Consider the following 13,212-nt stretch of genomic DNA (forward strand, 5'->3'; position numbering starts at 1 on the left):
TAGAAACCTATGCAAGCAGTTCATGCCCAATGACCACTTCATGTTGCCAAACAGAAACAGAATTCAAGCATCTACATTTTAACATATCTAGAAGATGCTGATAGAGACTAACAGCCTTCACAATTTAGGATAATTTCAGAATGTTTCACGTAAGAACCAACTCTCAAGTTTCTCATACCAGAATCACTTTCAGCCCATCTGGGATCTAGTCAGGACCTCTTCCCTCTTTAGAGGGAATACCCTGCTACCTTCTCACAGTTATCAGGGCTGCATTTGTGTGAGAGTATAATAAAGAACCCTATACTTCTGTATTTCTGAGATTCTTGCAAGTTTTAAGGTCAAGCAATATGGACCAAATACCTGCATTGTACTTTGGAAAGACTTAGCAATTGGCTGTCTAATTCCTGTAGAATTACAGAACTTTTTTATCCAAAGACCTGAATGTCATGCTGCTGCAGTGCAATTGCAAGACGTTACTCATCTATAAAGCTAGCTTGTACTACTCACTTTCCAAAGCTTCATTGGATAGTATAAACTTCTCCAGCTGGAAAATAGCATTTCTTTCATCCTCACTGCTGACTGGAATATGATCTGGTTTTCTTGCAGTTTCATCAGTCTGTACAACCTGCAAGTGCGTACAGTGTTTAAGTAATAGAACACATGAACTTTGTACAGCACAAACTTACTAAATTTTCTGTGTTCCCTGCAGTCCACCCTCCCAGGTACAAGAGAGGCATGGACTTGCTAGAGCAAGCCCAGTCACGGGCCACAAAGATCATTAGGGGACCAGAGCATCTCTCATATCAGGCTGAGAGCGCTGGTGCTGTGCAGCTTGAAGAAGGCTCAGCAGGATCTTATCAATGTGTGTAAACAGCTGGTAGTGGGGAAGGACAGAAGGAGCTGGACTCTTTTTATTGGTGCCCAATGATAGTACAAGGGGATATGGGAACAAACTGAAGCATAGGAAATTCCATAAAAAACTTAAAACCAATAACAAACAAATAAAAACAAACAAACAAAAAAACCAACCATACACCAAACCAAACCACAACCAAAACTGTAAGGATGGTTGAACACTGGCACAGGTCACCCAGAGCATCTCCAGTCCTCAAAGGGATTCAAAACCAGATGGGACACAGTCCCAGACAAACTGCTCCGGCTATCCCTGCTTGAGCAGATGGGTTGTACAGTCTCCAGAGGCCCCTTCTAATATCAACCATTCTGTGATTCTGAGTCACAATAGGAGCTTTGTCTCATGAGACAAGCATTCACGACACAAACATTAGCACTGGGCAAGAAAATATGAAACCACCCAGGGATATATTGTTATTTTTAAGCGATGACAACTGCTACCCACTGTAAAACAAGACTTGAGCTGTTTTGAAGTTAACACTTCAGAAATAAACAAAAGTAATGACACTTGCTTAATACTACTTAGAGAGAAATAATAAATTGACTCTAACCAAGGATTGCTTTGAAGTTGCTTATGAATGACATTTTACTACTTTAATTATATAGGTATAAGCTTGTGTAAACTTAAAGACATTGTAGACTTATGATCACACCCATGCATTGAAAAGGCTACTGCAAGTCATTTACAAAACCCCCATAAAAAATCCACCTTGCATTTAGTGGCTGGTACATGGACACCTTAGCTCTATTCAAGTTAAAGCAGTCCTGTATGTCACTCTCTTGTTTCTTAAAAATGCATTTTTATTCATGTTTATTTCATATCAGCATTAATGCACAGAGTAGTGGCAGATGAGTGACACCGCGTGTGGATTATTTTTTCCTTAAAATTGAAGTCATACTTACTTTGTTTGAAGGTCTGAACTCTGGTACCTTCACAGATGAAATTATCTTCAAAATAGTTTCTTCTGACAAATCCTATTATGGTTTTGAAGAAAAATAATTTAAATTCATAGCAACTGAAAAAAGTCCCCCCCCAAGAGACTGCATATGCAGGAACATTTCGAAGAACACCAAAACCAAATAAATCCCACAAATAGTCATTGGTGTTCACTGGGACATCAAGTCAGGTTTACAGTGCACAAGACCCACAGTGGTATGAAGTGCCTACCACTAGAAAACTGAACAGAATTCATCTGTCTGTGAAATAAAGATTATTCCAGTAGCATCTTTGCTATACAGAAGCAAACACATATTTGTCTATACAAACGCAAGATTTGCAAGAAATACAGAATAGTATCAACATTGACAGGGATTCATGTAAAAATAGGTATCAAAGCTACATCCAAGCTTAAAAAAAAAAACAAACAGTATATTTTATTTTTATGTTCTTTAAAATGTCTGCAACTGTGTTTTGTTCAAAGAGTACTAAAGTCACGTCAGACATCCTGAGGCAACATAAATACTTGTTATCATGTGTCTGATTTCTGTAGATCTACCATGAGGGAAGAGGTGCCATTTCTTTTACCTGGTGTCTGCCGCACAAATGGCAAGGTAGTTTTGCATTAATTAGAATTTTGCTCTGCAAAGCACAGCAAGTCTGACTGGCCTAGAATCAGTCAGTCTCCCTGCACGGCACCTGGATCCACATATATGTCTGGGGTCTCCCAATTGCACGTAAGGCATTACTCATGGCACAATACTTGAACTAGTTCAGCAGATGTAAATGTGACTTGCAGGAAAATTCAATTAGAAAAGACAAAAGGTAACAAGAAAAACAAAGGATAAGCAACAGAGAGGCTGTGACTAGTAATTATCAATAATAAAACACCTCACAAGACAGCTAAGATACTTGATCAAAAATGCTTTAAAAAGATCTTTCAATTCAGTCATTATATTACACAGGAACCAGGTCTGTCAAAAATAAGGATTTAAGAGTTCAGAACTTACTGAAAATACGTAATACAGTAGTCATTTGTTTTCCTGGTTAGTAACTTTAATCAAAAAGAATACATATAAACAGCTGCTGGACCGCCAGTGCTGATGGATAGATTATTTTAAGAACCACTTCAGTTATCTTTAGTTATCAGAAAGGACTCGCAACTAGAGACAAGACCAAAACTGAATGTGTATATCCAAGTTATGAAATGGGGACACTATTGCAATATGGATTACCTTTTCTGTGAAGGGAACACAGTACACGGTTGCAAAGAGTTTTGCTGCGCTCACAATGAAACCATAGTGCCTGAAGAGGAAGAGATATTTTTTTAATTTTTTCTTGTTGTTGTTCAGTGTCCACATGAAGTTTTGCAACCATATTCAAAGAGATCTTGAGAAAACATATTGAGAAACGTAACGTCTACCCTTCAGAGCACGCTGTCCAAAACAGACAGATTTTGAGGGACTCAAAAGTCCTTCCCTTCTATCAAGCATCGGTCTAACTTGTACTGCTATAAAGCCATTGTCTTGTATGTCCTACTATGGGGTGAGCTTTATAGGATGCATTAAAATGCTGAGCCATACTTACAAAGGATCATTAAATTCAAACTTCACTGGGAAAGGTGGCCTCTTTGGTGACTGCCAGAACAAACCTGGTAAGAAGACAGACTTATGATGAAATCCTAAGGAATCAGGAACAGCAATGCATGATATATGGCATGAATTCACAGGAGGCACAAGACAGCGTCTGTACTTACTTCCATCTTTTAATCGTGTATCAAGTGGAAATGAATGAAGAAGCTGAAGAGCCTAGAGGAAAAGTTAGAATAACTGTAGTAATTTATCATACATAGATTGACACAGCTGCACAAAATCATGCCTTCTTTTTAGCAACGATATGAAATCTTGATACAGCTTTTAAGATACCCCAGCATATAGCTGATGTCATTTAAAGAGTTAAGAAAACCTAAAGACATATATCAACAGAGAGAGCTTAAAGACATAAATACGTACAGGCAGAGTGACTTGCTCATTCATTCACAGGATGAAGATGACAATGTCACCTCACTTGTACCACGTCCAAGCAAGATACTTCATCCAACAAGCAAAGAGTTCCCCCCCACCTTGTTGTCACTTTAAGATTCTGGCACACCAATTCACAATCGGGAAAGTAATGTGACAACCGTCATCACAACCAGGGCTTCGATACACATGGATGCAATATGTTTATTAACACACAACATCCTGATCACTTCTTTTCTACACAATTCCTCACCGCACACACAGACACAGCAACACTGTAGATCAGACTTTCAGAATGACTGGCTTATATTTTAACCAACATTTCTGTGACAGCTTTAAGAAAATCAGGGATATGGATATAAAGAATTAAGTAACAAAAGGTTTAGTGGAAGAAAAAAAGCTCTTGTCCTTTAGTAAAAGGCATCTGATAATCCTGCTGCTCTGGAAAAACAAAATACCTAGTCAGTTAGAAAAAATGCAAGCAAAACTGCATGGAAACTACTGAACAAAGCCATTGGGAATTAGTTAATAAAGCAGTCTAAAAAAAGTAAGAAGAGGAAGGAATGCAGCATTTTAAATTTTCAAGTAAATTTTGTTATTTATGAAGAAGAGATGGAAGTGCATGCAAAGACTTGTAAAACTAGTTATTAGGAATAAGTTCTCTAAAATCCCTATCAGTCAAGCATTGCCTTATTTCCACATCTTAGCTACCTACCTTATGGCTAAAATATTTTTCAAATTTTACTCTTGCTAGTTCCACACACTGAGTCCAACTTCGGGGTCTTCTACTAAGTGTTTTAATAACATGAAAGCAGCCTTCTAAACTCTCCCCTGATTTTATTCTCTAGATACAAAAGAAAAAACAAGAAGATTAAAACAGACAAGATTCATCACAAAATGGTCAAACAGTAAGTTTGATCTTAGTAAGTTACAGGCAAAAGGAAACAGAACATCACTTTGTGACTATTAACCTTTATGTGATCCTTTCCTTGTGTTTTTCTGCAGAAGCTTTCATCTACTTAGTTTTATTTCCACCCAGTCCTATACTGACCGTTAGCCATTACAGACAAGAAATAAAAACAATTCAGCTGTTAAGTCCATTCTATGGACTTAATTCAAAAAATTCAAATTCAGTCCATTAATTCAAACTCCGGATTTTAATGTGGCAACTTTCTCCTACCTGTAAAACTTCTTCTGCAGATGGATAGGTCTGCCAAAATTTGTTAAACAACGAAGGCTTGTGAGAAAATGAACTTTCAAACTAGAAAACAAGAAGAACAAACATGGCATATTACAAGAAGTAGATAAGATCCTGTATCTTTCCAAATACACAGTAAGTTGTGTCAAAAATCTACAAACTTATTTCCTTACCTTATCTCTTGCCCACTGTATCGTATGTTCAATGGCAGCTGGGAAAGATTTCAAGGTACAAAAAGGTATTTCTTCTTCTGGTGGATCCCGCTGTATTTAAGGAGAATAAACATGGGCTTATTAAAGCTTATGGCTAATAATAGCACCAAGAATTTATACACTATGTACGTTTAGAACAAAGTTTGGTTTATGTTTATTTGTTTATAATGACTAATCTAAAAGATACCAGAAAGTGAAATTCAGCCCTAAAGCACAAACAACAGAAGTTACCAGCCAGATTTTCCAAGATGTGCAGTTCATATTCACACATGCTCACAAGGTGAAATATGCTCTTTCACTCAAGGCCAGAAACCTTGAGTTTTCTTCATTGACTCTAGCAAGACTCTAAGGATGGTCAACATCGAGGCTACATGGCAAGCGGCATCATTTCATGGTGCCTTCAAACAGTGAATTTCTACCTTGAAAAGGTAGTTTCATAGGAACTTAAATTGAGGGATAATGCAAGAGTTTGAGTATCCAATTCAATCAGAATTAATATGTATCCTTATGGAAACAGGCAGACAAATGTCTAGTACAGAGTCTGCTCAAATTTAATTTCTTGAGAGCTTTTCTAAAGAATCCAAGGAAATAACTATTTCCTAATAGGACTGAACATCAACAACTCAAATAGGTCACTTATTTTAGACAGATACATAAACAATCACAGATTTATAGGTTATTACGGGACTAGCTACAGAAGCTAAGTAATGGTCTTAAACCACTTACGTGACTATTATATGACTCTGTCAGATGAGGCACAATAACTTCTGTGTGTCCTTTTGTTCCCATAGTTCCAGAGTCTATAAGAGGACGCAGGTTTGCTACGCAACGACTGACATGGAAAGACACAGACTATCAGGATACAGATTACTCACTACACTTGCCTTACAGATGTTACCAGACCATAAGCAAAACTGACTCTAGGACCTTTCAAGAAGAGTGGAAAGCTTAAACCAAACTCAGGAAAAGAACAAGTTAAATAAGAAGAGCTACTTTGAAGTTCAACTGTGACAGCATAAACCTGAGCCAACCTAGAATTCTTTTTAAATGTAAACATCCCTACTTAAACATTTAGAGTACATACACCACCGCATAAATAATTCAACCTAAAGACTGCCACACTATTATCCCCCTCAAACAGGCCTTGACAGCAGTTCATTTCCAAGAAGCCAGTCAGAGGCTCCCTCCCATGTGAACAGCAGCATTTGCACGAGAGCAGAGCTGGTTTTCACCATGAGCTTAAAACTCTTCCTCCTCCCAGCCAGCATCTTTGCCAAGGAGCAGAATAAATCTGAGTAAAATGTTATCAATCTTAAATTGGAGTTAAGATGAAATTCAAGAAGATTAAGAACAGAACAATAAAATTATTCTCAAATAAAAATGCAAACAACCCTCATTTCCTTTTCACAACCTACCTATCGATGTACCTCCTCGCCTCAACATTGTCCAAAGCAGTCACAACCACATCTTGCTTTGTGTAGAAGTCATCACTGTAAGTGTTCTCAGTGGCTGGACAAACTTTATTAATATATGAGTCAATCTTTACGTAAGGATTGATGTTCAGAGTTGCTTCTGCTGCAGTGTAGCTTTTAGGCTTCTGAAAGTGCAAATATATACGTGTATATCAACATTATTAAAATAACATCTGAGTCAAGTGTTGATTTCATTTGCTGATCAGACAACAATTCACTTTGATAGAAATGTTACCATGCAAAATACACAACAAAGGTGACTCTTTAATCATATACCTCCCTCACAAAAATACATCTTAGGTTAGTTTTGGTTTTAGTTTTATTTCAAGTAGTGGGTCAGAGACCACAGTGCTTGAATAGTGCAGCATAAATATATCCAGTAATTGAAACAAATGCACATGCTCCCTCTCATGCTCTCAAAATGCTGTAAGAAAGGAGCAGTTCCTGACTGTCAGAGGATAAAACCATCAGTTACTGCAACTCTGACTATGCAGCGCAGACATCAAAGGCCTATGAATAATCACATTACTGCAAAGTATTCCACACAAAACCAATTTCAAAAGCTAAACTGGAATAGAGGTTTTAACCTGCTTGACACTTCTAGCCACTTTAAAATGCTACATTCAATTATCTAGGGATCTCCACTTAAAACACCAGAACTCAAGACAGCGTGGCTTCTGAAAGCTTGCAGAGGTCGCTCTCCATTTATCTATCCAACCAAAATATAATCTATTCTTATTTGTTGAACAAATCTAGGAGGTAAAAATCCAGCTGCTGAGTTTTGGGCAGGGAAATCCCTTGTTCCCACTGCTGTGAAGATTTGAGCTGCTTTTTAATATTTTGTGCCATGTTTGCAAGCACAGGGATACTCTCTCTGCTTCTAAGGAATTAACAATTTCCATGCCATCCATTTACTGAATGTACCTTCTTTTTTTTTCCCCCAAGTTATTTACCTGCTAAATGAAGACTAAATTAAGACAGACTGCAGCATTCAGCTAACACTTAGGTCAAGCTCCATGAGCAGTAGTTGCTCTATTGAGAACAGACTTCTGCCAGCGCTGTCTGTTTTATTTTATTCTCCCTGAATTTCAATGGTACAGAAAAGCATTTCTAGCTTGTTAGTTCACGGTGGTTTCTTATACAACACAGCATTTGTCATCTGATTCTTTCTTTGCAAATTTGGGAGATTTCATTAGTCAAAGACTCCAGTACAAACGCACATCAGACCTGCCAAGTTTACTCAACCAATACCAATGATAAGCAGCATGCCAGTATCGTCTGGGTATTGTTTTAAAAGATACTGAACATCATTACAGACATTACATCCTCTCTGGACAGAAGTACATGCACTCACAGTGGAGCTCTCAGTGAGGACACAGGACAGGGAAACACAACAGCCCAGGAAATTTACTGAAGAAAGTATACCTGAATGTGATGAGGTCGAAAGAGAAATTGCCTGTTCAGGTTGGATTTCTCTATCAAGTCTGGATCTGTAATTGTAACCTAAGTCAGAAGGGGCAAAAGCAATAGCTTAAGTTATAAATAAAGTGTAGCACTAAGCAATATTCTTGAAGAAACCGGTACAGAAATGTGTTAAAATAAAAAATAATCCTCTTGTCATTCACTATGGCTAACAGCTATGCCTATATTCATACTAGTTGATTAAATTTTGTTTTAAAATCGAAATATATCAACTCCACTCCAAGTGTTCTGCCTCTAACTGCATACTACTTCCACTTCATATAAAAACTATTTGCCTCTAGGCCCAGAGATCAACCTGAACAAAGGCTTTGGCTTTTTACTACTTTTAATTTAGTCTAAGTATTGAACTATTCCTTGCTACATTACTTTCTCAAAACCAAAGTGGACGTGACTTACCAATCCTTTATCTTGCCCAGTACCAACACCAAGAAGTGCAAAGTTTTTCAGCATTTCACAGCCTATTGCTCCACAGCCAACCTAAAGAAAATGACATTTTTAGAACTGTAAACTTCTGTAAACTGTCCCTGAGGAAGATTGAGAAATTGATTATTCCCCTTTACTGAGCAGCCATTAGACCACATTTGGAGTACAGCATCCAGTTTGGGGCCCTCCAATAACAATAAAAGGTGATGAAAAGCTTGGGCAAGTCCAAGTAGGGGGCTGGATCACCTGTCCTATTCAGATTACAGTGGATCCATACTTCCTCAAGATGGAGGAGCGAAAGTTTAAGGTGGACCTAACAGCAGGATTCTGATTCCTAAGAGGTTACTGCCAAGGCAAAGCCAAGTTCTTCATGGAGGTGCACAGCGGAAGGATGAGAAATAATGATCAAAAATTGAGACAGAGAAGGTTCTGTCTTGGCATAGGCAAACATTTTATTCTGTAAGACTAAACAGGCATTGGAACTGGTTGTCTAGAGGCGTACAACCTTTGTCCCTAGAGATTTTCAAGATCCAACTGGATTCCTAAATATAAAGCTAGCTCCAAAAGTCAAGCCCTGCACAGGGCACCATGTACCACGCAGCTTAGGACTTACCTATAATATGGATGTCTATGCCAATACGCAGTGACACACGTAATCAGGCCTAATTTATTATTTTTTATTATTTACTACTATTTTTTAAAATCGTTGAGACAAGTGGCATTAGTTGTACTAGCAGAGTATTTGCAAGAAGCCTAACAGTTTCAGTCATACTCACCAAAAAAACATTCAAATTATGCAGCTTCTGGCATAAAGGGTCTCCAATACAAGCCCTCAAGGCATCATACCTATCTCCCCTACAGAGGGGCAGGAAAAAAAACAGGAGAGTATCAAGCTGACATTTATCATGCTAATATCGTTGCCAAACTGCACTTTGATGCAAATTAAGAAAACCAGACTAAGCCCCTGAAAATCCCTATTCCTCCCACGCTCAAATAGGACACACATTCTTAAACCTAAACCTGTCCTCCTCCAGAAGGCTGCACTGAACTCCTGATTGAGACTCAGATATGAAAAGTACATAAAACAGTAGATTGTGTTTATATTTACCGTGGAAGAAACTCTTCAGAGCCCATCTTTTCCAGAGGTGTAACAATGTCTAGCATATCTATGTACAACTGTAAAAAACAAGTAAAAATAAATTAAAAACTGAAAGAAAATCACATTTAGCGTAAAAAAATAAAGTAAGTATTTTCTATGCACAACAGAGTCGAGAAATATGTAAGTCCAGAACTTTTATTGTCAATATAAGACTATACAGCATTCGGTTCATTACAGTTCACTGAACAATTTTAGGGGACAGGAAAAACGTGCCTGGACACAGAGGAAAGCTCACCAAAATCTGAGGCACAACCTTTTGACTTGTGATAACTTCAACCAGAGGACTGTGATTCTCTAAATTGGACTGTGACATTTTTAATCTAACTTTATTCTAACTCTTGTCCTGTGGGTCCTGAAAGTACAGCAGCTTCAGCAGGCTTCTGGACCATAACACACCTTTGCAGCCCTGCACTGACAGGCCAACACTTGCCTTGCTTATAGAAAAAACAATAGGATGTCTGAATCCCAAATATAAAAGTTTTGGTTAAAACTGCTGCACTTTTACTGTATTAAAAAAGCAAACTTTTTTTTTCCCCTAAATTCAGTCTCAAATCCTTTTTTTTCTCCTGTTAGAAGGTTGTTCAAGCTTCTTTGATCATACAGCATTCACACACAACCATACATTGATTACATCACTGTCAAATAAAGCTAAAGAAGCAAAAAAGCCTTACCCATTGCTGTAATGGAGAAAATTTTCCTGTTACTGCTTTCAGGACTTCCTGACTAGCAACACCACCCACTGCTGCAGCCAGAGGAGCTAGAAATCCCTGAGCCGTTCTGGACAGCCACTTCACTACATCTTCATTTACCTGAGGCTGAAAAATAGGACATGATAACAACAGATTTATCCCATCAACTGAGCAAGCCAGCACTTTACAGCACCATAGACTATTTTTTGATCTATAGCAAAAGAAATTACTTCACTCTATCACCTTGTGCGGCCTTCATAAAGTCAGCAAATCCATAGCTGGATACAAAGAAGAAGGGCCAAAAACCAAAGCACAACCTTTAGGCAACTAAATGAGTGCATTAGAAATTACTCACAATGACACTGATTTGTTACTCACTTTGTTTTCCAGTGTTTTGCTTACAGACATGGCTATTTTCAGCATTTCCTCAGCATCTTGAAGGCATCTAGACACCAGGGTAGAAACAATAATGATCACTTAAACATTCTAGAGTCCTAAAAACATAATCAATGGAGAATGAGCCATTTGCTACAGTAGGAAGAGTTTGGAAATTTGTATCGGCTTTAATATTGATCATTAAAAAGCAGTTTAAATGTCAAGGTTGGCTCAAGAATAAGAGTCTCAATGTAGAAGTCCATATGCAAGTCAGCTGCTGAGACTTACACTTTTTAAGTAGCTTTGTCTAATTTGCGTCAAAATTATGCACATAAAGAGCTTCAACTGCAAAAAGTTATGGACAAAAACAAAGCCTTCAGATATTTGAATCCATACGCTGCAGGATAACTCAGGAATCACCGAAACAACTTTTCCAGTTTAACATTTAAATGTGAAAAAACTGGAACAGAGCAGGACTGCTTTCAGAAGGAAGCAGCTGGATTTTCTGTCTACCTAGGCCCAGAAAGTGCTATTGCTACACCGGAAACACCTTGTTAAAAACCCAGACAGGTACCATTTTGCATCTAGATTTCAGCTTTCCCTTTCTATGTCATCTCTTAAGTACTAGACAGATAAGGAATGCTGCTGCACATCAAGCCAGAGGAGAGATCTGATTCAAGACTTAGCAAACACGAGACTGCTGCATTACCCAATGTTTGGCATGCGACCAAAGTTCTCCTGGAAGTGGTTCAAGGCAAGCATGGCAACATGGATCTGCAAAGGTGCCTGTTAAGACAAGAATACACGTTGATGAGTTACATACTCAAACTGGAGGAGACAAAAGCAACTGTTTATTTGAACAGTTCTGCTACATTTTCACTTCATTGTCTCTTAACCGTACAGATCCAAAAAAGTTTTTGAGTAGCATTAAAAAGCCAACTTGAGGTATCTTCTGCTACCAATCTCACAAAATGGGTTCAATAAATATTGCTCAGGAGTAACGCAATAAATACCCTTCACGCACATTCAGCACCCACTTCGACCAAGTTCAACTAAAGATTCCACCAAAAGAATTTAGCACTGAAATTGGAAAACAATGTAATCTTCTTTTAAATAGACATTAGAATGTACTGCATTCTGCCAAACCTCAATATCAAAGCCCAACAGTAATGGTCAACAGTAGAAAATCTGAACAGACAAGCTAGATCTTACATTATTAGACAAACAAACAAACAAAAAAAACCCCACTAGATCAAACTTTTTTTAGTGTAAGATTTTAACGTGGACTAACAAGGACTTACATTCCTTGAATATGAATAACACTTCAATAAAATTGTGTTAAAGGCAAATATGGGTAGCTTTCTTTTGGATTTTAAATACTTTTGAAACTTTTTTTTCAATGAAAAAATATATTCTCACACTTAACTGCAGTTTCCTACCAACCTATGAGTATTTTTTTAAATTGTCTTGACTTCCAGCGTATTTTTTTAATCAACCAAAGATCATTGATAAAGAAAAATCATTCTCTCTTGCAAAATTAATACTCCCACGCATTAAATAGTTATGAAAACCCAAGACTTTAAACAGCAGATTTACGGACAAGTGGGTAACAAATTTCTACAGGGATCTAAACCGTAACGTACATTCTGTGTGACCACACAAACTGATACCCTACTCTCATTTCATAATTTAAGTTCTCGTTTTAACTACTGCAGAAGAGTTAAAAATGTATGTTGTTGTACATATAAAGCTTCAGATTGCACTCTTTGTTTTACAGTTAAAATATTCCCATATATTAATTACCTCAGGCTTGCTAAAGTCTGCAACTAGGCATAATGGATTTGTTAGCTGCTTCTCCAACCGTTCCTGGAAAAAAAGAATGCATGAAAATAACAGTTACTGAAAGGGTCACTGCTCTTCCTGAAGAGACTAAGAACTGAATATCCTTTTTCACTAGCATTTCTATTACTGCCTTCATTACTAATACCCAGAAAGATGCATAATATAACAACGTACTGAAAATTTTATAAGTCAAAAGTGTCACAGACATGTTTTACATTGCAGTGGCAAGATTCATTTCCAAATCTGCTCTGCTGTCATCTACCAAAGATTTTACCACTTATGTGCTTGTAAAAACTTCACAATCCAGCAAGAAATGGGAAGGCACTGGTTTGAAGAGACAAGACAGCTCATATGCTGAGCTGGGCATTTTCATACCACCAGCAGCTGATCCTTACTTCCAGCTTTTTACCAGGATGTTTAAAGGCAGTCAAGATTTATTTGTTGTGGGTTCAAAATGGATCACGGCACCATGTGCCTTGCAATCCCTCTC

The 13,212-nt window shown here is 37.7% G+C and overlaps 1 protein-coding gene across 2 annotated transcripts in view; it reads right to left on the bottom strand.

The window, feature by feature from the left end:
* Positions 1-13,212, bottom strand: part of UBA6 (ubiquitin like modifier activating enzyme 6) — a 31,510-nt gene that overhangs the window by 6,545 nt on the left and 11,753 nt on the right. For both annotated transcript variants that reach the window (XM_038178214.2, XM_038178213.2), the window contains 18 exons: positions 12,684-12,746; positions 11,590-11,666; positions 10,884-10,950; positions 10,488-10,631; positions 9,766-9,833; positions 9,434-9,512; positions 8,631-8,711; positions 8,178-8,255; positions 6,696-6,877; positions 6,007-6,112; positions 5,242-5,331; positions 5,051-5,131; positions 4,586-4,714; positions 3,606-3,657; positions 3,437-3,500; positions 3,085-3,154; positions 1,816-1,887; positions 508-625 (listed from right to left, as the gene is read on the bottom strand). In XM_038178214.2, coding sequence (XP_038034142.1) covers positions 508-625; positions 1,816-1,887; positions 3,085-3,154; positions 3,437-3,500; positions 3,606-3,657; positions 4,586-4,714; positions 5,051-5,131; positions 5,242-5,331; positions 6,007-6,112; positions 6,696-6,877; positions 8,178-8,255; positions 8,631-8,711; positions 9,434-9,512; positions 9,766-9,833; positions 10,488-10,631; positions 10,884-10,950; positions 11,590-11,666; positions 12,684-12,746 — 1,621 coding nt within the window. The remainder of the gene's footprint in view (positions 1-507; positions 626-1,815; positions 1,888-3,084; positions 3,155-3,436; positions 3,501-3,605; positions 3,658-4,585; positions 4,715-5,050; positions 5,132-5,241; positions 5,332-6,006; positions 6,113-6,695; positions 6,878-8,177; positions 8,256-8,630; positions 8,712-9,433; positions 9,513-9,765; positions 9,834-10,487; positions 10,632-10,883; positions 10,951-11,589; positions 11,667-12,683; positions 12,747-13,212) is intronic.

The sequence above is a fragment of the Anas platyrhynchos genome, chromosome 4 (genome assembly GCF_047663525.1).
Source record: "Anas platyrhynchos isolate ZD024472 breed Pekin duck chromosome 4, IASCAAS_PekinDuck_T2T, whole genome shotgun sequence".
Lineage (NCBI taxonomy): Eukaryota > Metazoa > Chordata > Aves > Anseriformes > Anatidae > Anas > Anas platyrhynchos.